Genomic DNA, 24,268 nt, shown 5'->3' with positions numbered 1-24,268 from the left:
GTAACTGCCTCAAAGGCAGGGGCATTTGTCAATTCCGTGCACTGTTTTCTAGAGTCAGTTTTCTAGAACAGTTTAGACATGTTCAGAAGTCAGAAAATTACTGTCATCCAAGCAGCGAGGAGAGTCTCAAGCTTGAAGAGCAGCAGACTTGAAGAAGAATAGGTGACCCTTCCTCATTCGGGCAGACTAGCCCACCCAGGATCCTAGAACGCAAAGTGCCTGCAAAGCTTTTAAAGTGTGTTTTTTTCAAAAAAAAAAACAACAAAAACCTTCATAGTTTGTCGTATGTTCACAATACACTTATATTTTTGCCCTTGAAAGGAGGCACAATGGGTTTTCCAAAGGGAAGAATAAAATATTTTCTTTTCCCAAATTCTGGCTTCCTGAAGGCCATGCCCAGTTGTCCCCTAACTGCTTCCAGTGGGTCACCTGACACCCATCTGCCTCCCCTAATACACATCAACCCCCGCCCATATGAACAAAATTCTTTCCAGAATCAACGCCGAAAATCACCTGGCAAGGAGGAGTCCTCTAAGAAGAAATGCCAGGATTTGGGCTAAATAGTCAATAAATGATTAGTTGTATTCAATTAAATCCAGTAACTGTGGGTATTCAAGGGCGAAGAAGGGAAGCTCCCAGTACCCTTCAGGAGCTCGTGTCTGTTGGGGGAGCCAAACCCATAAGTCTTTTTTTTTTTAATTCTTATTGAAATATAGTTGATTTACAATGTTGTGTTAGTTTCAGGTATACAGCAAAGTGATTCAGTTATATATATACACATTATATATATATATGTTTGTATGTGTGATATATATACATGTATATGTATTCTTTTTTAGATCCTTTTCCATTATAGGTTGTTACAAGATATAGATATAGCTCCCTGTGCTATAGAGTGGGTCCTTGTTGCTTATCTACTTTATATATAATGGTGTGCATAAAATCTTGTAGTCTATATGGGTATGATTTTTAAAATTTTATTTATTTATTTTTGGCTGCCTTGGATCTTTGTTGCTGCACGTGGGCTTTCTCCAGCTGCGGTGAGCGGGGGCTACTGTTCGTTGCAGTATGCGGGCTTCTCATTGCAGTGGCTTCTCTTGCTGCGGAGCACGGGCTCTAGGCGCGCGGGCTTCAGTAGTTGTGGTGCACGGGCTTAGTTGCTCCGCGGCATGTGGGATCTTCCCGGACCAGGTGCTGGAACCCATGTCCCCTGCATTGGCAGACGGATTCTTAACCACTGCACCACCAGCGAAGTCCAGGATATGATTTTAACGAAAAATCTAGATTGAGGAGGTGGGAGGGCTTATTAAGAACTCGCTATGAAGGATATATAAGTGCTTGTCAGGGGAATATGGATCTTTCCAGAAGCAGCAGAGACCAACACCTGCCAGCAAAGGCTCAAAGGCTGAAGCAGGCATACTGCGTTGGGGGGTCCAGAGTAGTTTTGCATGGCTGGTACACTTAAGGTGTGATTGGGTACTTAAGGAGATGATACTGGACAGACAGCTGGGGGCCACAATTTAACTCTTTATCCAGTACACCCTAGGGACCTTGGGAAGGTAATGAGTAAGGGAGGGGCTTGACCAGATCTGTTTGACCAGGAGAACTGTGTGCTGGGACAGAAACAGGTGCTTTTCTTCCACCTCAAACTAAAAGTATAGATCATATTAGTGACCAGCTCAGAAAACTTCTGCAGGAAACGTCCCCATCTTGTCTGCCTTGACAAAGGAAATAGCACCTTAATTGGGAGACAGAAAGTCTGGGGCTTTTAACTCCTAAACAGGTTTACTGGAAGAACCTGGATGTTAGTAAATCCTTCTGAATTGGGGTGTATCCATTTGCCTGTAGCCCTATTTGCCCAGCAGACTGAGGACAAAAGCATTAGAAGAGAAACGCTTTGAGTATGTCAGCAAGAATGGGAAAAAAAAACCAAAACACTAATCTGTGAGGGGAACCTCGGTTTCCTCGTCCATAAAGTGGGGATGAGAGAGGGAAATCCCACCCCTACCTTTTGTTGTGAGGCTTAATTGAGGTAATGGAGTGTGTAAATGCTTCATAGACCTCACAGAGTTGTGCAGAAGTAAGGGGTGACTATACACCAGCAAAAAGTGACCCGATCAGCAAAGAGTTATTCTTGTCTTTACTGAAAAAATCCCTTCCATGCGTCATGTCTAAGAGACTCTGCTTATGGTTTGCACCAATTCACATATCTCCTTGGCTTTCAGCAAGTGTATCTAAGAGTTCCTTCAATTTCCCTGTAAAGTTATTTATCCATTTTAGCTTTTAAGAGGGTGTGCAGGGTAAAGTGCCTGAGTGCATTGGCTTTATTTCATGATGATCTGACCACCATTCAGTAATGTGTTATTTAGTGCCAGTTAGTACAGATACAGATATTATAGGTGAGATAGGTGTTGTAACCCCACTCAACCTCCTGGCCTCAGATACCTTGGACTGGACGTGGTTGACTGTTTGCCCTAATTGATTTTAGATAATTGTCAAATCTCCACCTGCAGCTTCATCTATCCGTCTATTTATCTCTCTCTCCATAAAGAGCTACTTCTCGTTTCTTATTCTGTTTAGATGATAACATGTAACATAGACATGAAAAGAAACACAAAAGGATAGCAAATGGCCCTCATACTCTGGGATATCATTATAATTATTGTGTTGTATCAATGAAAATTGTTCTAGGAGGTATACTCAGATGTCAAAGGGATTCTGGAAGTGTGAATTTATTTCCTGTCGTTGCTATTAAATTAGATTTATATTTATTTCCTCCTTTTCCTTTAAGAACAAGTGGCACAGGACATTTGGGAAGACGGGTTGCAACATGCTGACTCATTTAGGGTGTTGAGAAGACTGAAGCAATTCGAAAAAGTGATATTATAGCACTGGCGTCGTGGAAGACAATTAAAAAGATAGGCTCCCTACGTTCATATTTCCAGAGAAGCAATTTGACTGAGATTCCTACCCCATGCACTTCCTCCCCCTCAACTAAGTCAGCTGGCTATGGTAGCCTAGAGACCAGCCTGAAAGATTTTCTGTGTTTATGCTAACATTTTAGCAGTTGGTTTCCTTTGTGTTTAGACTGTGACCAGGGCATTGAACCCCTAGGTACTTCAGAAGGATTTAAGAATTTGTTAGTTTTTTAGGAGATGGTGAGAAATTTACTCAAAATTTACTTTTTTGTTTAAGGTAAAGCCTTCCAAAGGGCGTCTTGTTCTCAACTTTCATTTTAGTTTCACTTAATGTGAAAAAAAAAAAAAACACTTTATACAGCGTTCTGATTGCAGCTGTATTCTCTGCATTTTCACAGGTAGAACATTCCGTGCTATATTCCACAGCGTTCAGTATGTAGAGAGTTCTTGGTGGTTTTGTATGAAATATTATTGACTGAGTACTCTGCATGTGAACAGCGAATGATAGTTTCATAAACGACCTTTAGGAAGTACATAGCTTCAGCTTATCGCTATAAAAACATGTCACTGTACAATAGCGTGTAAAAGGTGCTAAGAAAAGACGAGGAAATAAAATACATAAAAGGTTAATATATAGTAACAAATAAAATGACAAAATAATAAATACACAAAAAAAGGTTTGTGTAGGTCTAGGATGGTGTCTATGCGTTTTATAAGAGAGGGAGAAGGGTGAAGGTGGGGAGAAAGAGAGAGAATAAGGACTACAAATTCTTATTGTGCTGAACGGAGCTTCAGAAGCCAGAACGTATCATAGAACAGGTGGCTACCTAAGCTGCTAAGTTTAGATGTCCTCATAGATCAAAGTACAGCGGGTACCACCACGGGCTTGTTTTAGTATTTTCCCTGCAGACTTGCTTCCATAGCATAAGGACTGACTTACCTGGACTTTCTTATATGTAAAGAAATTATATGTAAAAATCGTGAATCTCCAAATATGAAATAACATTGCTTATTTCTAAAAACGAACAGTTTTTGAAAGGAAGAGGATTCATCCCCACCAATCCTACTTGAGATGGTGAAGGTTCCTGTTTTGTTCTGACAAACCCAAACAAGACGGTAGGAGTCAAACAGGTTCTCAGGTTGAAAGAATATTTTGCTGGAAAAGGCATTTTGTTGGAAAAGAGAGAGACTGAAAGTCTGTTGATGTGTAGGAAATGCTATTGTTAATCCTGTGTGTGTGCGCGCACAAGTTAAAATCTAGGACATATAAAATTAAATGTCATGAGAAAAATGTAATAAGCAGGCATCTCAATTATTAGGTGGTCTTTATTATACAGTATAAACGGCTCTGTAATGCAGTAATAACAGTACACCTAGGAGCTCAGAACTGATAGGTACTATCGTTTAGCTATTTGTGCATCTTGAATAGTTTTGTCCTGTTACATTTTTGGAAAATCTTCCTCATTTTAGATACTGAAGCTTTCTTATTCAGGTTAGAAAAAGTTAATGCAAGTGATGTTTCCCTATGACATCAGAAAAATTTGAATACATTTAAAATGTCTTGATATTTATGAATGACGTTTCTTCTACCTGAGATGATAGGCACTTAGTGAATATGAAAATGGTAGAACTTTTTGATAAACACTTTCCATACACAAACTATGTGCCAGAAACCTCTATATAAGAGAAAGGTGGATTCCAAGAGCAGGAACCACAAGTTAATACAAAAATAATGTATTAGAATGTAGGCTTTTTGTTTAAATAGCTTTAATTGCGCTTTTTAAAATAAATAGCTTTTCATTGCGCCAGTACTCTTTTTAAAACGTTTCTCCATTTAAAATAGACACTTACTCGAGAATATTTGGAAACTAGAAAATTTAATCTGAGAAAACCAGTATTAATATTTTGGTGTTTCCTTCCAGTCTTTTCTCTTAATTTTCGATTGCTTCTCTCTCTCCTTCAATGCACACACACATTTGAACTTATACAATTGGAATCATACTGTTTATAGTCTTATATCCTGCTTTTTCCACTTAACATACCATGAGCATTTTTCATGTCATTAAATATGCTTTGAATATGCTCTTGGCCACATAAAATTCCATCCTATTGATGCACCTGTTTTCTTTTAAGCTAAGACACATGCCATGTTTTCCAGTCGTGCTGGACTCTTAAAAGCCAAGGAAAATACTTTCTGTTGATCCACCATGAGCCTCTTATGAATTTCTGTTTTTCATTCCATTTATAAAATGTACCCACAGTGCAAACACACCTCTGAACACTAGCTATAATGGATAGGTAATAAGCAGTCTAAAGAAAATGTCAGTCAGCTTCTGTCTGCTTGACAATGTTAATTAGTCACCCACATTACCATTACAAATATAGTGTCAACAAGTGTCACAAATGCTTTTTCCATTTTGTGACAGCCACAAATGAACTTCAGATCCTCGGGTATCCACCGCAAAGTTTTAAGCCTTAATAATTTGAGAAATATGCTACCAACTTACAAAAACAGCATTTAAGATCTACTTGAATTGACTTTACACTTGGTTTTGTGACTGAGTCATTTTTGCCTCTTTAGTTTCAGTCAGCTGAAACAATGGGGCTGGCTTATCTTCAGAGGACTGGCGAAGTTTTAAAAATCTGTCAGAAACTTTGGTTCTGCCCTCTTTGGGGGCTATAACTAAAAGTAACGTATCTGTTACACAAAGCATAAGTGAATCCTTTAATCCTCAGGAGGGCACTGTGGAACCATGTTCTTTGGGGTTTTCCACTGTGGGGAGGTTCTTTTGTTACATAAATTGTTCTGAGTGCAAGGGCAGGCCTCGAAAGAGAGATTTTTATATTTTCATTTAATTTTAAGATCTTTTAAAATGTGAATGGGTATAACTACTCTTATATTAAACTGAGCAAACTGAAGAATTATTGAGCCCTTTCTACCTGGAAGTTCATAGGTAGGGAAACTGCTTTCATGCACTTTTTAAAGTACATTTGAAAGAGGAACCTGAACCAGGTAAGGTTTAGTCTTTAAAAAGTCTTCTTTTAATCTGTCGAGATAAAGTTGGCTTTTTGGTGTGCTTTTCACATGCCTACCCAGTGGGTTTAAACTGCAATTTCTGTTATGTGCTTTTCAAGGGGAAAAACAAAAACCAAAAACAGTGTTCAGATAAAATATTATAGGTTTATTTAAAACTTAATTCTCACCTTGAGTATGCAAAATACAAACTCCACAAAATGTTCATTTTTTTACTTTGTAGTTTACAAATATACAAAATAGAAGTTTGCTTAAATTTATATTACATATTTATTAAGGCAAGGAACTATATAGAAAAAAACATTTGTTCTGCTTAAGGCATACTTGGGAATAAACCATTGTACAAATTATTGCACATCTGAAACCACAGTGCATAACAGACTGTCTGCATAAAAAGGTTAAAGTAAACCAGGTGTATTTACCTGACTTAGGTCATAAATGTAGATCGGAAGACAAAAATAGATTTTCCTTGTCAAAGTATGCAGCAGTTTGAGAACTTTGGCCTCATTTGGTACCTTTAGAACCAAGACTCACCAAGCACCATCGTTTAGGCTATTAAAACACATTTTCTGTACCTGAATTTCTTCCTCTTCTTCTAAGATCGTAATAATGGCTTTTAGAAGGCAAAGAGAATACAAGGTGATCTTTATGCTTATATTGCATCGAAACAATTCAAGGGATTCTGGTCTTCCCCTCCCCCCCAACTCACGGATCTAATTTATACCCTGATATCCACAACTTCCAGTCACCCCCTTGGCGTTTTGTAAGTCCAGGAATATATATTCAAGTTGGATTTAGAATTGGAATGATAGAAGATCCAGTCACAGACCCCATCTGTTCTTTGTCATTTGATTGCCTCATGTCTCCTGATTATCCATTCACAAGTTGACTTGTTGGGAACTTGACCATGATTGTAGTGCTTTCCAGCTGGGTTCTTCCCCTCACCGGGAAGACAGTGTGAAAGGTAAAAAATACTGAATGCTTGTCTGGCAGTGTGGGTCATATCCACTGTTTGGGGATTTAAAAGTGCCTCTTCATGTGTAAGGCGAGGTGGTCCGACCTTGAAAATGCCCGGTCGCACTTCTGGCACTGGAAGGGGCGGTGCCCGGTGTGTTTGCGGTAGTGCCTGGTGAGTTCATCTGAGCGGGCGAACTTCCACCCACAGCCGTCCCAGTCACAGTGGTAAGGTTTCTCACCTGGAAAAGGAAAATAAAGCCACTGGAAGCGATTGTGAAAGAATTAAGAACTGGCCATAGAGGCCAGACATTCAACCAACTCCCCAAGCACCCCATTCCGAAAGGATCCAGGGTCTTTATACCTCTTAAGGCCAGATTAAATTTTAGATGGTAAAGCAGGAATATAGGAATTTTTTGCTCTTTTTTTTTTTTTTTAGGGGAAGTTAGATAGCTTATCACAGAGAACAAAGACCACTTAAACCTATACTTCTGTTGGACTAACGTTTTCATTCTTTTGAGCTAAGATATCGCTGTGGAGGAAGTGAATTTAGAAACTATGGCTGCTAGTGCCTCTTCCTGGTCCAAATCAGTAATATCCTATCCCACTAGAACTGGTTCTAGAAAGTGACAGGAGGCTACTTTTCCTGTACCAACATTATTCATGACTGCTGTGCCTTAGTGACCTTATATACCAACTTACATCCACAAACAAATTCTCTGCGGTGACAATCTTAAACCAGAATCTCCGCAAGCCTAACCATTAAGTCCTTGGGATTTAAATAACACCTAATTGTTAAGACTAGAAAGGGGGAGGGGTGAGACTGGGAAAGGAAAAAAAGCAATAAAAATAGCCTAGAAAACAAAAAACTGATTTAAGAAAATACCATGCTTTTGCGCTGCAAAGTATAATTTCTTTTCTTTTTCTTTTTTCTTTCTTTTTTTTTTGCCAAGTATAATTTCTTGATTACAAGGGCAATGGTTTGCTCAAGCTAGAAGAGGCCCACATGCAGCCTGGAATCTCCCTGCCTTTCAAAGGCCTAACAAAACTGCATTTTCATGCACTGATACCATCCGCCCAGCAAAAGGCTCCTGAGCAATAGTAGGCGCCGGTTTGCTTTCTCTCCTGTGATCCAGGAGATGGAGGAGATAGACTGCGCCCCACATCCCAAGGGAGGCCCCGAGGAGTGTCCATAGTCAGCCGGTGAGGCTGGACACCAGCCCCCCTCCTTTCCGCGGCTTCTGGCCTCCTACCTGTGTGGGTTCGCAGGTGTGCCTTGAGATGAGAACTCTTCGTGTAAGTTTTGCCGCAGCCTGCGTAATCACATGTGTGAGTGGCCGTCCTTTTCCGGGGCCACGACCTTCTCCCCCTCTTTGGCTTGGGCTCCTCCGGCATGCAGGAACCGGGTGGCATGAGCTCTAGGGGTGAAGAAGGTGGGGTCAGCGTCATCCCGTGTGCCCCGCCGGGGCGGGGCTCCCCAGCCCCAACTATGAATCCCTGGGACTGACCTTGGTAATGGAGCGGTGGGACCTGCGGCTGCAGCTGGTCGGGCAGGAAGGGAGGGTAGTTGGGCCCCGGGTGGGGATGGAAGCCCGGTGGTAGCGGCAGGGCAGGATGACAGTCCCTGCTGCTCAGCAGTTCCTCGGCACCCAGGGTCGGGGTAGTCCTGCTGGGGAGCTGCCGCCCCAAGGGAAAGTCGTGCGCAGGAGGCCGGTGGCCATTGCTGAGAGGGGGTCCAGTGCCTAAGTGGGCATCTAGGGACCGACCGACGGTACACGAAGAGACAGCCTCTTGCTTGATCTTGGGGCACATGCGCGGCGGCCCGCCGCTGTAGGGCGCCACCACCACCGGGTGGCTGCCGTCCGGGCTGCCTTTGCTAACACTGATGACCGACGGGCTGCCGTACTCGCTGCCAGGGGCACTCAGCGACGCCTTCAACACAAACTTGCCCATCAGCCCGCCACCTGGCGGCTGCGGCTGCTGTGGTGGAATGTACACTGGGTCCAATTCGGGCCGCAGGAGCTCGGCCACGAAGCCGCCGGAGGGGCTCACGTCGTTGATGTCCGCCAGGTTGAAGGGCGCTGTCGGAGGGGGTGCAGACTCCCGGCCGTAGAGGAGGCCGCCGCCCGTGCTGCCCGGCGCCACGCCCGGGTCGCCCCCGGCCCGGATTGGATAGCTGAAACTGCAGGTGGAGGGCGCACTGGCAGGACCGCTGCTCGACGGGGAGGACGAGGATGAGGCTGATGCCGACGAGGACACGGTGGCGGCCACTGACTCCTGATGGGACAGCGAGTTGGAGAGGATAAAGTCCAGGTCCAGGAGATCATTGAACTCCTCCGTCTCCCTCCGGGGTAAGAGAGCCGGGTTGCTGCTGCCGCAAGCCGCGCCGACTCCGCCACTCTCCAGGTCGGTGGCCACGGTCGCCGCCGCCAGGTCGTAGGGGCGGCCGGGAAGCACCGGGGGAAGTCGCTTCATGTGGGAGAGCTCCTCCCGCCAGCGCTGCGGGAACAGGACGCGAGAGAGACCGTCAGTGCTGTCCCTAACTGCCACCCAATGTAGTGGTGGGCCCGCCGCGCCTACACCGCCTAGACACGGGGACCGGGCAGGCAGGAAGCGCCCGGGGACTACGGGTGCCAGCGCTGCAGTCATGGCCCACACCCGGGTCCGAGAAGAGGCGGTGCGTCGATATGGAGGATGTTATGTTGTGTCTGCCCGATTGCGTGTTAGCCAGCGCCGCGGCTCGCCAGCCTGGGTCCCTCCCCCGCCAGATCCTGGGGACGCTCCCGCCGCCCCGGAATTGGGACACCGAGGCTCTCTCGGTGCGCCCTCGCCAAGGGGACGCCTACGCGCCAAGCTCACTCTGGCCCAGCCAGCGTCTGGGTACACAGACACCTCCCGCCCTGCCGCTTGCACGCTCCGGGATATGTGCGGACCCGGTGTGCACCCCCGGCGGCTCCACAGCGTCGGGACCACACGCATGTACAGCTGAGACAAGGGCGCGGAAGCCATCCCGGGAAGGCTGCGGAGCCCGTGCGGTGGCCACTCCTCCCCGTCGTCCGGTGGTTCTCGGTGACCCCAGGGCTCCGCCCGTCCCCACCCCAGCCACAGAAGTCCACCGGAGGATCCCAAAGGCCCGGAGCAACACTCACGTTATTCGGGGCACCTGCTGGACGCAGTGTCTTCTCCCTTCCCGCCGGGCCGGACGCGAACGTGGAGAAGGACGGGAGCAGTGCGTCGCTGACAGCCATGTCAGACTCGCCAGGCGGCTGCCTGCGGGCCGGGTGGGGAGTACACAGGGGCAGGAGTCAGGGGCCACTCTCGACTGCCACTCTGGCGCGTCCCACCGGCCCTCACCCCTCCCTGCGCCCCGCGCCCCGCGCCGCACCTACCTCATTAATGTTGGGCCCCAGAAGATCCTCGGGAGTCCGAAGCAGTGGGGTACCCGAACCCCAAAGTCAACGAAGAGGGAAAAAAAGGAACTTAGAAACGAAGCCAAAACCAAAAACCCCAAACTGCCCGAGATCCTTCTTCTTTGGATTAAATATAAAAGGGAGATGTCTTTTTAAAAAGTTCCTTTGTATACAAAAGTTCTTAGAAAAGTTGTAAACTCATAAAGATAGACAATCAGCAAGGCGAATAAAAGTAGGTCCGGTGGCCGGGTTGCGCTCTCTTCGACTCAGCAGCGTCCGCCACCGCTGTCGCGGTCGCCGCGGCTATCGCCTTGGGCGCTGGGGCTGTGGCCGGAGTGGCTGGCGGGCGGCGCCGCCAGGTGAGACTGGCCGCGGTGGCGCGGATCTGCGGACTGGGCGGCGGCGCGGGGCGCGGAGTCCGGGGGGCTGCGCGGGGCGCTCGCGGCCATGGGCGCTGGCCGCGGGCGGGTGGCTGGGTGGGGGGCCGGAGGGGCGGGGAGGGGCACTTGGCGGCTCCCGGTGCCGCCGCCGCCCGCCACCGCCTCTGCTCCCCGCGCGCCCGCAGCCGCGCTCGTTCTCTCGGGCCGGGGAACTGCCGGCGCCCGCCGGCGCGCTCCTTACTTATAACTTCTTGGCTCCCGCCCTCCCCCCCGCCTCCTACCCGCTGTGTGCTGGGGCCCGCCGCCAGGCCCCGCCCCCTGCCTTTCTTCTCTCCTCCCTCCCGCAGCCCCCCGCGCGTTGCCGTGGCAGCTAAATAAACAAACTCGGCGCACGTGGGGGCGGGGAGGAGGGAGGGGCGCGGGCGGGGCCCAGCGGTCTGTGACGCCAGCCCGGCAGCTGGCGGGCAGGAGCCGCGCTGACGCCGGCGGCGGTGGCGGCAGCGGGCCTGGCGTGGGGCTCTGGGTACGGGGCGCGGGTCCGGTCGCCGCGAGACCAGGACGGTCGGTGTCGCCACGGGCGTCTCTTTGGGTTCGAAGTTCACGGTCGAGAAGGCCGGTAGGGGCGAAGGGGGACGGTAACGCGCCCCCCACCCCAGTGCCGGGACGCGCTTGTCGAGCTGTCTGCGCTCTAGAGAAGAGCGCGATTATCCGCGTGACTCCTTTAGCCCGGGTCCCTCTTATACGCACTCAGGACCGCGGCTCTAGGGCCCGAGCTCCAGTGCGGGCGTTTGGCCTTGCCTTGCACGGTTCTTCGCGGGCTCTTCTGCCGGATGGGGGTGGGGGAACAGAGAAGAGGCGGGTGCCCAGCGCTGCGTGGCTGGGACCGGGAGCCTGAGAAGGCCGGAGGAGGGGTGTTCCCCGCCTGGAAAGGGCGGAAAGAGGCCGGAATTGGAAATGGAGCTACAGTTTTGATATTTGAAGGAGCGAGCGAGGGAGTGAAAGGGCTCAAGAATCACTTTGTGAGGTGGGGGAGAGGAGAAGGGCGTGAGGCGTGGGGACACCTTTTAAGCTGGAATCTCAAAGCACTTTGCAAGGCACGTAACTCTCCATTTTATGGATGAGAAAACTGAGTCAGAGAGAGGTGAAATGGCGAGGTAAAGGTCAAACGGCAACTCTCCCTTGGCTTAGGCTCTAAGCGGTCAAACCCACCGAAAGGGACTTAGCTGGAAAGCGTCCCCGTGCCAGAAAGTGGAACGGTGCGCTGGGACCCCGATTCCCGAAAAGGGCACACGGAGCTCGCGGCAGCCGTGCCTGCCCACAGGGCAGAGAAGAGGAAACGGCGGTCGTTATTTCAGTCTTCTAACTGCCTCCCCTCCCCCACTCCCCCTTAGTTTGTGATCAGTAATTTTCCAGCCGGGAAATGTTTTCGTCTCATCTTCTCTGCGAACAGCGCTGTTTTTTTTTTTTTTTTTAAACGTGAGTGTGGTGTTCGGTATCGCTTTCTAAACGTAGGCTTGCGAGGTGTTTTGTTTGGATTCAGGCGAGCACAGGGCTCCGCCCGCCCTTTCCACCGAGCCCCCTTGTCAGTAAACGCGGCCGGTCCCGTCCGGGTGTCAGCCCAGGAGAGAAAAGGTAGGAGGCGGGCCGGGAAAAGGATCGAAGCCCCTGCCCTGTGCAGTGTGCGCTCACCCTCATCGAGATCCAGTTACCTCGTACTTTAAGTCGTCACCTTGTTTGTTTGAGTCCTGCGATCCTGGTACCTATTAGGTTTCCTCAGAATATTTGTTATCCTTGATTTTTCCACTCCTTGCCAACCACAGAAGCATTCTTGGAATGCATCGCTCCCCGAATGAATCCACTCGACCCTTTATGCCAAGGCCAGGAATCCCGCTCAGTCCGGAGAGTTGGAAGCCCTTGAGGATGACTTCCATCCTCCAGCCCGGCTTTGGCCAATGGCTGCGAGATCCTGCCGCTGGGGGAAGGGCATGCTTTGGCAGGAACCCCCCCGCGAACCTCCTCCGCGGCCTAGAGGGTTTCAACCCCACCCCATAGGAGCCAGCCAGTTACTTTAACTCTGAAAATACTGCCCTTTTCAAAAGGAGGAACCAAGAAAGAAAGATACCTGCTACCTCCTCCGCTGTTCCTTTCATTGTGATGGCAGACATGTCTTGGGATACTAGGACTTGAGGATTGCATGGAGAAGTTATCCACTTTACCATCAAGGCCAAGGTTCCTAAACTGCATTGACCTTGGATAAGCCTTGATTGGCAGCCATCACCTTCATGATGTAAATGTTTGTCAGGACTTGGAATTTCCTATTTAGGTAGCCAGTGCATGAGGAGTTTTCTGCTTTTCTCCCATTTATCTAAGGCAGTAGCCCTTCCCCTTCGACAAAAGTAACCACCACAATGAAAAAACAATATTACACAGATGAATTGGAAAACCACTATTATTGTGTCATAATCAAGAGAAGATTCTGAAGCTCAATTAAAAAGACCAACTTGTAGTTTCCAAACAGCTTTCTGGAGGAGGGAAGCCAGTGCCTCTTTGTGGCAGGCAACTTTCTGGTTATTCCTGATTGCATCATAAAGGGAAATCTGTAGATTTGCTCCACATTTCTAAAAGAGGTAAGGAACTTCAAGTTCACAAATCATCTCCTTTCAAGGCAGGTGCCCGGTGTGACATCAGGGTTATGACCCTCCCTCTCCTCCTCAGAACAGGTAGGTCCAGAAGAGTTAAATCCCTGCCCTGTATAATTTATAAACATGAGGCTGAGTATACATTTGATGACTAAACTGCACTCTGAAATAATAATGGAAGACACCCTTTCAAGGAGAATTAAATACTTGTGACTTTATTTCAGCAAACTGATACTACAAGTTTTGTGGTATGGAAGTTGATTATATAATGTCCTTGGAGTTATAAAATAGATTTTTTTTTCCCCAGCACAAATTGCATTAGTTGGCAGAAGATGTGATGGAAACCATTTAGTGCCAAGGGGTTCATGTGGAGCCATGGAGGGGTGTGATAGGTTGAAGAGGGGACATAGTGTTTCAAGGGAAGGACTCCGCAGCCAGAATTGGACACTGGATCTGGGTACCTGGCAGCACCCTGGCCTGGTGTCTGTGCATAAAGGCCACAGAACTCAGGAAAAGCTGCTTTTTCAGAAGGTGAAAGCAAGAGATGCTTTTAAGTAACCACTGCTTTGAAATGAAATCCCTGCGGATAAATAACTGGGAGAGGGTCTTGCAACTTTCTCAAGGTGGCAAAGCTTTTCTCAGCCTCTGAGTGACTCCCATGTCCTGGTAAACTCTCAGCCTCTTTTGCACCTCAGTCCTGTGCAGAGGTTAAGAAAGTGGGCTGTAACACTAGATTTCCTGGGTCTGTGTTCTGGCTCTGCTGCTCTCTAGCTAGGCAAGTTCCTTGACCTCACTTTCCCTGTTTTCTCTTCTACAAAATGGGGATATTAATAGTATTTGCTGCTTAAAATAATGAGGACTGTAAATGGGATTATCCGAGTAAGGTGTTTAGTGCAGGACGTCCCTTTCAGCTCTCAGCTGTGTGCCCATTAATCCCCCTTTGGGTCAAGAACCTCAATCCACTGAGACGCGTACCATAATTTTCCCCACCGTATTTCATCACCCTTCCCCAGCTTACCAAGCTAGAAACCTAGATTCCCCTCCACTCCTGCCTCATTTTCTTTGACCTGGGCATCCAGGCATCCGCAGAGTTCAACCACTTCTATTCCTAAATATCTCTGTTATCCTTCTCCTACGATCAAGTTGGGCTGCCTTGGTTCAAGCCCTCCTCATTTATCACTTTTAATTACTGCTGTAAGTGTCCCAACTGTTGTCTTCTTCTTCCACCTCCCCCACAGTCCCCCTGGAGGGACTTCCCTGGTGGTCCAGGGGTTAAGACTCCGTGCTTCCACTGCAGGGGGCTCGGGTTGGATCCCTGGTCAGGGAACTAAGGTATCCCACATGCCGCGTGGCCAAAAAAAAAAATAAAAATAAAAAACAATCATAGTCGCACTGGAATTTCCCTGCCAGATCTAATCGAGTTTGTTCAGATCACCACCAGTTCCATTTCTGCCCAGCTGCCCTCCATCAGCTCCCCTTTGCCTAAAGGAGCAAAACCAAACTCCTTAGGCTGGTATACCAAACTCTTCCTACTCTGGCTCTAGACAGACTAACAGGATCATCTCCAGACTCTGATCCCATCCTCCCTCAACTTTAACTGGATGCTCTCTCAAGTCTCTGAATACACAATGTGCATTTTCCTCCTCTGTTTTCTCGTCTGAAATGCCTTTTCTCCCCTCGGGCTCTCAACGGCCTCAGACTCCTGAACCTGTCTTAATAGTCCCTTGGTCTGTGTAGTCCCTGCTAGATTCCTCCTCTTTCCTCTGAGCTCTAATAAAGCCATGTGGCCACTCGCTCTATGCTACTTACCCAGCGGACTGCAATTATCTGCCGACTTGTTTGTGGCTGCTGTTCCACTGGGGCGTCTTTAGGACAAATGCCCAGCGAGTATACATTGTAGCATGAAGGGAGCCAGCAAAGCTGCCTGGGTAAAAGGATTCATCTGGGAGCCCTGCCCTGAGCCCTGCCCTTATCTTGTCAGTAACGTCTGTCTCTGGTGGAGAGTTCACTGGCTCGGTCCTCTGCTTTCCAGTCCCTTCTCTTCTTCCACCCACTTCTCTTCTTTGAAAAATTCTATGAAGGAGACAGAAAATAAAGTCCTTCATAATTCTGTTCTCTCAAAACAGTTGGACAAAAAACCAGGGAACAGCCCAGGCCAAGGCATTGTAATAAAACAAACTACAAAACACAAACAAAAATAACCCAAAGCCAAACCAAAACCAGACAGAGAAAGTGTCCACTCTTTTCTGGAGCCAAATCCATTGCCTTTCAAAACCCAAACATTGGGTTTTGAAGTTTTTAGAGCAGAGAATGAATCGCAGACGTTAAAAAATCAATTCTCAGAAATTTAATTAAAATCTTTTTCATGAACCTTTAGGTTTGATCACTTAAGCTACATTCTTAGCCCAAAAATGTGAGGCCCATACATTCTTTAAGCTATTTAAAAAGAAATTCTACACCTAATGGGATTATCTTAAAGACCTGAACCATTCTGACAGCAATATGTTAAATTCGGGCTTTTCAGTGTCCTCAGCTTGTTCTGAGATGTTAAGAGGATACAAACAAACAAAACCCAAAATCTCTTTTTAGATTGTTTATTTTTAAATGTCTAAGTACAGCCTAATATCTTTTAAGAATAAGATACATAGTAGTAATATTTATCTTAACAAATTACTAGCGTCTAACATTTACCATCTTTTATCAACTATGATTGTTTTCAAGGCCCCAAGAAGAATCCTGATACTATACTATACGCTTTTGAAAAGAAATCTAGCCTTTAAAATAAATGAATCGGCAAAGAAGGCAAATCGGCAGAGAAACCTGTTCCTGGAATTTTCTCCTTGACTTGGTTCACCAAATTTTCCTGGCCTGGTAAAGAATTTCCCCAGGGAAGATTAGCATTGAAAAGAGAAGCAAAACATTATTATACTCTGGAAGATTCTATCTCCTTAATTTAAAAGCCTCCATGGGCTGCATGGCAATTGTATCTCAGTAAAACTGAAGGAAAATAAAGTTTCTGCACCTCATATTCTTAGACCAGTACAATGTCGCCCTTCTGAGGAAAACATGGTTCCCTGGTTTAAATCAGAATGGAAGTCAAATTTTTGCACTATGGAAAGTGTAGGGATTCTGAGCGTTTGAAAATGAGTGTTTCACACCCTGAGAAATGTAAACAAGAAACAAACAATTCTGTGTTTAATTTTCTTCCCAGTTTGTGGGCCAGACAAGAGGATAGGTTATTTTTGCCAATTTGACATTATGTACTCCTGGCCAAGGAAATGACTTTTTAAAAAATAATAACAATGCATTTGATTATCCTGCGGTTCGCTCTTTCTCACAAACATTGTGTTTGTTAATCAATTTTAATATACTGGCTGGTGGGAAGAGTGCTGGGAGGATGGCCAGTGTCCGTGTTGAAAAAAAAAGGTCAGAATAAATTTCTGGCAGCCCTCAAATATCTCACATTGTGCTTGATGTATTTTTCAAAGTTGCTAGCTCAAATGTAGACACAGGCTTTTCTTCTATCAAGGGACGATCAGAAGCTTCTTGAAAGAGAAAGCCCTAGAATAGTTACCTAATCTTAGAGGAATTTCCAGCATCATAATAGAGATTCAACAAGGTAATCTATGCAGAGACTCCCTCAGTCTATGTTGTCAGTTACTGATGAATTTTTCGGATTGCTGCACTTACCCAACAAAGATTTCAGAGTCAAGTGTTTACGGGAAACACTGAACTGTTGAATTTCAACGTTCTGTGTTTCATTCAGCAAACTCGGTTTTCCATTAAAATAGAGACTCTTTTGGGTTTCTTTAAAGGCAAGAGTATCTTTGGTCTGTGTTAGTGTGGATTAGAGTGTCATCATCTGAGTTTGATTCTTTGCCCCCTCTTGCTTCAACTCAGTGAAGGAGAGGTCTTGGCAGACAGAATTCATTGGCTTATGGGGGATGAAGGAAAAGCTTGGGATGAAGGTGCAGACACGCAGGAGGAGATGGCTGGGACGGCCACCCAAGAGTTTGGATTCCAGGCCCTGTGCTGCCTCTTACTAGTTGGATGAACTTGGGCATGTCATCTAGCTGCCCTCTACTTTCCTTGTCTGTGGAATGGGGCTATGAGTGTACCTACCTCACAAAGTTGTTGTGAGCACTGAGACATTGGGTGTGAAAGGCACCATCAGTGTTAGCTTCTGCACTCTAGCAATGAAACCTGACATAGTTATCCCCATTTGATAAGTTTGAAATTGGTTCTGTTGTACCCAACACTGGGAGATGATGCAGTATCTTGGTTTGAAGACCAAAAAGCTTTTCCCCAAAATTCTACCCACCCCCCTATACTGGATATCCCAGCATCACGGCAGATGCAACAACTAAGGACCAAGCTCACCTAAAACCTCACAAAGACACTGTTTTAAGTAGGGCCAGGTATAAATTAACTTGGGAATCACACTTCTTGGATTCGTGCCATGACTTGCAAAGGCCTTTTTTGGGCTGTATCCGATCTAGAAAGCCAGTGACCTTGACCCTTCATAAGCCAGTCCAGATTTAGGTTGGACAGCGGGGAGTTTCAAAGTCAAATTCACCACTGGAGAGTTATATACTGGTAAACACTCTTGGCAAAGTTCTAAGCTTGTCTCTCCTGCGAGTACTGGAAGGGTCTGCTGTGTTCTCCCTGCAGGAATCAGAAGGAGTGGGGACATTCTAAGTAATAATTAACATCACGACTGTCAGACACGGTACCAGATACTGCGCTGAGCACTTTCTGAGGTTGGCACTGCCACTGATGCGCTAGAATGCAGGCTTCAAGGGACAAGGGCCCTGGCTGACTTATTCTTATTCCAAAACGTAATGCAGTTTGCGGGCCCATAGTAGGTGCTCAATACATATTTGTTTAACAAGTGAACCCCATTTTACAGTTTAAAAAAAAAACTGACTAGCCCAGGGTTGTGCAGCTAAGTAAGTGAGGCAGCCAGTGTTGTTGGAGCCCACGTGGGGAAAGAAGCCTGTGGCATCACTTCTCCTTATTTGTCCTGACCTTTTGTCATCCTTGTTTGCTCCTGTCCTCAGCTGTGCCGGCTTCCCTCCAGAGTTCTTAGATCAGTTTCCTCAGTGAATAAAGCTCTAATCTTCTTCTCAAGTTGGGGGAAAAGTAGTCATCGGGTAGCGGGGGAATCTTAGGGCTTGACTACTTGGATGGATGAATGGATGGATTAGTGGGTAGGTGGGTGGATGGATGGATAGATTAATGGATTTTCCAACAGCTACTTATATAGGCTTTCAATCAATAGTCCTGTTTCCGTCCCCACATGCACCTTACTTTCTGAGTAACTTGGTGTCTCCACATCCTGAGCCTTCCAAGGGTCCTGCACCTTGGAATCAGTGTGCCTAGTTTTTCACTTCCTCTGATCTAAGTTTGTGTCTATATGTCCATTGCTTCCCAGCTCCCATTCTCTTTGTCCTGGTAGGTTTTGCCTTTTCAGTTCCTTTACTGTCATCTGAACAGGGCATCAGAAGGAGAATCAGAAAACACTTTTGTTGAATACACTATGTTTAATAAAAAATCCTTTGCTCCTTTTATTTTTTAAAAGTTTTTTTTTTCTGATTTCAAAAATTAACGCTTGCAGGACTTCCCTGGTGGCGCAGTGGTTGAGAATCTGCCTGCCAATGCAGGGAACACGGATTTGAGCCCTGGTCCGGGAAGATCCCACATGCCGCGGAGCAACTAAGCCCCGTGAGCCACAACTACTGAACCTGAGCTCTAGAGCCCGCGAGCCACAACTACTGAAGCCCGTGCGCTTAGAGCCCATGCTCCGCAACAAAAGAAGCCACCGCAGTGAGAAGCCCGGGCACCGCAACAAAGTGTAGACCCTGCTCACCGCAACTAGAGAAAGCCCGCGTGCAGCAACGAAGACCCAACGCAGCCAAAAATAAATAAATAAATGTATAAAAAAATTAATGCTTGCTTACTTAAAAAATCAATCAATAAATGTGGTCCCAAGAAAAATGAACCCACATCCTGCTAATCTAGATATGACTATGATTAGCAGTTTGGTGTACAAATTTTCAGGATTTTTATGCATCTATAGAAATATTAAAGTTTATTTTTTAAATACCAATTATCATTTGCACACAGCTTTGTAAATTTGCTTTTATTTTCTCTCAGCACTGTACCACAGACAGCTGTACATGTTAATGCATAGATATACCTTATTTTTTAAACACACCCTAGTAGTTCCTAATATTGGTATTTAATCAGTCTCCCTTCAATGGTCATGTAGATTGTTTCCAATTTTTCACTATTCCAGAACTTCCTTGTGCACCCTTAGATGTATTCGCTTATTTCCTTAGGCTCAATTTATACAGATTGTTTTACTAGGTTAACAGCATCGCCTGTTATCAAATTGCTCCTCAAAAAATTTACATTCCCATCAATTTACATTCCCATCAGCATTTCCATTCACATTAACCAGGTGTGAAGGTATTACATGCTGCCCAGCACTGAGTGTTAGCATCTTATTCTCTTGCTACTCCTTTAGGTATGTATGTATGTATTATGTTTTTTGTTTGTTTTCTTAATTTAATGTTTATTTTATACTGGAGTATAGTTGATTTACAATGTTGTGTTAGTTTCAGGTGTACAGCAGAGTGATTCAGCTATACATATACATATATCCATTCTTTTTCAGATTCTTTTCCCATATAGTTTATTACAGAGTACTGAGTAGAGTTTCCTGTGCTATACAGTAGGTCCTTGTTGATTATCTAGTTTATATACAGTAGTGTGTATCTGTTAATCCCAAACTCCTAATTTATCCCTCCCCCCCACTTTCCCCTTTGGTAACCATAAGTTTGTTTTTGAAGTCTGTGAGTCTGTTTCTGTTTTGTAAATAAGTTCATTTGTTTTTATTTATTTTTAATTGAAGTATAGTTGACTTACAGTGTTGTGTCAGTTTCAGGTGTACAGCAAAGTGATTCAGTATTATATATATGTATATATATATATATATATATATATATATTCTTTTTCAGATTCTTTTTCATTATAGGTTATTGCAAAATATTGAGTATAGTTCCCTGCTACTCCTTTGAAATACTGGCGTCTCCATATATCAGCTTTGGGGCTAGTCAACCTTGTAGGGCAGTTTGTTTGGACCGCCTCCAGATTTTGCGGGTGTGGAAACGGGACAATGTTTGAATGTAATCAGAGGCTTCCACTTTGCACGTATGGAATCAGAGGCCTAGGGAGGAGAGGTGACTGCCCATGACACACACTGGCAGAGCTGGGGCCATAGAACACGTATCTTGGCTCCCAGTCAAGTCCCAGCCTCCATCCCTGCATCAAACTGCACTGACAGGAACCCCCATAACTTGCCCTTCCCTGAGCCCCTTTCCCTCCTGCAACCAGAAGCACGGACCTCAGGAGGGGATGGGAACCAACATTCTCAGTGCACCTTCTAAGCACTTCAACCTGCCTCGGGTACTTTGCCTATGTGTGCCCTCAATAATCCTGTGATGTAAGTGTCATTCATTCCATTATACAGAGGAGGAAATGGGTGAACTGGAGATGAAGTTAATCAGATGAGTAATGTGTGCCCAGTCCTGGGGAGATTTCGCACCGGGGACTAGATTAGATCTGTCTTAGAGTGAATGAGGAGACAGTGTGTGCGCTGGTCTTAAAGGGAGGAGGGGTGGTATTAGCAAGACGCATATGCCCTGCCTGGATCAAGGAGATGTTTTCTGGGATGGCTGAGGACCTTCTGACACCTCTTCCCCTAACATACACTAATTCAGGCATAAGAGTAAAACCCAGCCGCGCAAGCACTTCTCAAGACATCATCTAGCTGGTTCAGGATTGTGTTGCTTGGGGTTGAGCACAAGTGGAATCCAGTGCTTGCTGGCCGGGCCCCCGTACTGGAATGACTGAGCTGTCCAGCATGGCCTGTGTGTAAATGTCAAGTAAACACCAAATTGAAGTGCAGTCTAACTATTGTGCTGCGACTGTTTGCTATAGATATAACAGTCGGCAGCAAGGAAGAAGGAGAGGGAAAAATATATGTCACTTTGCAAGGCAGGTCGTGAACGTCGTGAGCCCTCCCTTGCCAAGCTGGAATGTCACAGAGACCAACGTCAAATAAACACAGAGCTTGCACTCCATGTTGCAAAAATAAGCATGTCCATTTGCTTGAAAAAAAGTTTTTCAGATGAGGGAACATTTTCCAGTCAATCACACTACAGCAAAGTCATCCTGTTGAATTTGTGACTCACAGGCTCTCTGTGTCAATAGACAGAGAGCGAGCCCAGCGTTATGACTTCAGTGGGAGATGAAGCAGAAGCTGGGATAAGGCAAGGCTGGCTTTAAAGCAGGGCCCTAAGCTCTGACAATAAATAGCAGAGGAAAGTCTGACCACTCACAGGCTGGGTAATTAATTGCATTTGTTGTTTCTTTTTCTTTATTTCTTGCGTCTAGAAAAGAACCAATTTAAAAATTTGTCGTACGGGTCTTCCCCGGCAGTCCAGTGGTTAAGACTCCACACTCCCAGTGCAGGGCGCATGGGTTCCATACCTGGTTGGGGAGCTAAGATCCCGCATGCCGCACAGTGCAGCCGAAAAACAAAAATTTGCCTTACTTCATCTTTTCCTTGCATCTACAGTGATGAAGGATGTCATTGTAAGGGCTACTGATGGAGCGTCCCGTGTGCTGATGCTCTCCGCAGGTCATCTTCTGTCCTTGTAGCAATTCTGTTAGGTAGTTGGTATTTGTGTTAGTTTACAGATAAGAAGATTGAAGCCCACAGAGGTCGGGCTTCTTTGTAAGCTTCTGGCCAAGGATTCTAACACAGTTCTTTCTGGCTTCAATTTCAGATTCTGTGCCATTTTTGGATATCCTCCCATTTTGCCATCCTGCCGTGAGCCAGACGCTGGCCTTGGCATTGCAGCTGCACCAGTAAGTAAAAAATGGTTCTTGCCCTCAAGGAGCTCCGGGACCAGTCAACGTATGTTGTCTGGTATTCCAGACCACTGGGACCTGAGTAGTAGATATTTAAACCAGTAGATATTTAAGAAAAGGTAGTACCAAGAGGCTCACTGCTTGTTTGCAAGGTGGCACTGAGTGCGGATGCCTCAGGGATGCCCGTGGGATAGAAAAACCACTTTGATAAAGACCATGGATGAGCTAAAACGTGGCCCTCAACTGGCTGATCCGAAAGCAGAGCTTGCAGCCAGTCACCTCTGTTTGGCACGCGGGCTGGGGGCAGCAAGAGGCTTGCTGTTTGGTCTGGGGCAGCCACAGAGCAGGGTGGGCAGGGACGTGAGCCTGACCACGAACCTGGGCAGTCTGGCCTCTAGTTCACACTCGCATGAGCTGGGGCCAGTCACTGGCTCTGTCTGCACATCGGACTCTTCATCTGTCCCATGAAGGAGGGAGTGGAGCCAGTCCCTTGTGTCTCCAAAGCACCAGGATTAATCTGTATGGTTGGGTCCCTTCTTGACTTTGTCTGGACGGCATCAGCCTAGATATTCTCAAGTAAGAAAGGGAAAAAGCAACACATCTGCTAGCTCTCAAGGCTGAGACATTTCTTCTTCTTCACCCTCCCTGCAACTCTGCTGAAAACTGAGCTGGTAGAGTAGCTTTGATCCTTTTAGGAAATCTGTTGTCTGGCTAGACAAAAGCAATTTTTAGAGTGGCTTTGCCCTCCTTTTAGTAGGACACCAATTCTTCCTTCTTCTTTCTTTCTGTGGTCCCAGTGTCCTCCCAGTTCTGAGAAGCTGTCGGCACAGATAATATATTCCCTGGTTTCCTGAGTCCTCTTCAAAGTCTTTTTATTCTCGCTGGCTGGGAAAATTCTTGAAAGGACACGGTCAATTCTCTTTTGCTGGAGTGGACTTTTGACACATTTATTTTGGCTCCCTGGTGTTTGTGAAGCCCTCATGGAGCCCCGTGAGCGAGAACGCTCCGTTTACCATTTTGAATTTCTCCCCTTCTAGCTGGCAAGCATCATGTTTCCACTGTAATCTGTCTGAAAAACAAACAGGAGAGTTTACATTGGTCTGTGTCAACCATCTGCCTACTCAGTGATCTCTACAACAATGTAGGTGCTAGAAGCCCGTGGTGTGTGTGTGTGTGTGTGTGTGTGCGTGTGTGTGTGGAGAAAAGCTCATTCATTCATTCATATGACTGATATTTAGCTATGTGTCTGGCTCAGTGCTGAGCATTGATTGAAAGGCCAATGGTGAACACAGGCAGATGTGATCCTGCCCACAGGAAGCTTACAGTCTATTGCCGGGAGAAGACATTAATCAAATAATCACAGAAAATAATAGCAAACTGCAAACACTGCTATGAAAGAGAAGGCACTGGGCAGGGAAGCTTATAAAAGGGGAACTCACCTAGTTGGGGTGTACAAGGAGTGCAGTGGGGAGAGGAAAGTCATGTTCTCCTTGTGGCCTGTGATTCCCGATGATTAAGACAAGTATTTATGCCTTTAAATTCCTAAACCTAGCGTGCCTCAATGGTATTTCTAAGTTATTGATTTTTTAAAGTTGTTTAATGGTCTAGGCTAGGGACTCGGGGCACGTAGACAAACAAGATATTACCTATGTGGAATCTAAAACACAAAACAAAAAGACTCATAGATACAGAGAATAGGAGGGGGTGCTGGGGAAAATAGGTGAAGGGGATCAAAAGGAACAAACCTCCAGTTATAAAATAAGTAAGCCGGGCTTCCCTGGTGGCGCAGTGGTTGAGAGTCCGCCTGCCAATGCAGGGAACACAGATTCGAGCCCCGGTCCGGGAAGATCCCACATGCCGCGGAGCGGCTGGGCCCGTGAGCCATGGCCGCTGTGCCTGCGCGTCCGGAGCCCGTGCTCCGCAACGGGAGAGGCCACAACAGTGAGGGGCCCGCGTACCGCAAAAAAAAAAAAAAAAAAAAAAAAAAAAAAAG

At 46.3% G+C, this 24,268-nt stretch overlaps 1 protein-coding gene and 2 long non-coding RNA genes across 6 annotated transcripts in view; 2 read left to right on the top strand and 1 right to left on the bottom strand.

Annotated features, from left to right (window-relative positions):
- Positions 1–6,079: 6,079 nt before the first annotated feature.
- Positions 6,080–10,894, bottom strand: KLF4 (KLF transcription factor 4). Of its 3 annotated transcripts, none has more exons than XM_027105288.1 (5): positions 10,296–10,894; positions 10,056–10,176; positions 8,415–9,405; positions 8,160–8,324; positions 6,080–7,148 (listed from the first exon to the last, which is right to left on the bottom strand). In XM_027105288.1, exons 1-5 carry the CDS (start codon positions 10,298–10,300, stop codon positions 6,973–6,975), a joined length of 1,458 nt encoding a protein of 485 aa, XP_026961089.1. In that variant the 5' UTR covers positions 10,301–10,894; the 3' UTR covers positions 6,080–6,972. The 3 variants fall into 3 exon arrangements, with proteins under 3 accessions (XP_026961089.1, XP_026961087.1, XP_026961090.1); XM_027105289.1 differs by having other exon boundaries at positions 7,059–7,170; positions 10,296–10,774; XM_027105286.1 differs by having other exon boundaries at positions 8,160–9,405; positions 10,296–10,773.
- Positions 10,895–11,545: 651 nt separating this feature from the next.
- LOC113619848 (uncharacterized) overlaps positions 11,546–24,268 on the top strand; it is a 28,202-nt gene continuing 15,479 nt past the window's right edge. For both annotated transcript variants that reach the window (XR_003432558.1, XR_003432557.1), the window contains exons 1-2: positions 11,546–12,328; positions 22,191–22,272. This is a non-coding gene — a long non-coding RNA (uncharacterized LOC113619848). The remainder of the gene's footprint in view (positions 12,329–22,190; positions 22,273–24,268) is intronic.
- On the top strand, positions 12,906–16,760 carry LOC113619849 (uncharacterized). The gene is made up of 2 exons (XR_003432559.1): positions 12,906–13,866; positions 16,057–16,760. It is a non-coding gene; the product is annotated as an uncharacterized LOC113619849 (long non-coding RNA).

The sequence above is a fragment of the Aethalodelphis obliquidens genome, unplaced genomic scaffold, assembly GCF_003676395.1.
Source record: "Aethalodelphis obliquidens isolate GAN/ISIS:26980383/991018 unplaced genomic scaffold, ASM367639v1 scaffold7, whole genome shotgun sequence".
Taxonomy (NCBI): Eukaryota; Metazoa; Chordata; class Mammalia; order Artiodactyla; family Delphinidae; genus Aethalodelphis; species Aethalodelphis obliquidens.
Note: the sequence above shows the minus strand (reverse complement) of the source record. Positions and strands in the feature narration are given on the sequence as shown.

What these genes read in the sequence shown, in the direction of transcription:
- KLF4 (XM_027105286.1), bottom strand. An exon ending in CAGCAGGTGCCCCGAATAAC is followed by an intron (nt 9,406 to 10,055) that starts GTGAGTGTTGCT and finishes CTGTTCCCGCAG; the next exon opens with CGCTGGCGGGAGGAGCTCTC. An exon ending in ACACCTGCGAACCCACACAG is followed by an intron (nt 7,149 to 8,159) that starts GTAGGAGGCCAG and finishes TTCCTTTTCCAG; the next exon opens with GTGAGAAACCTTACCACTGT.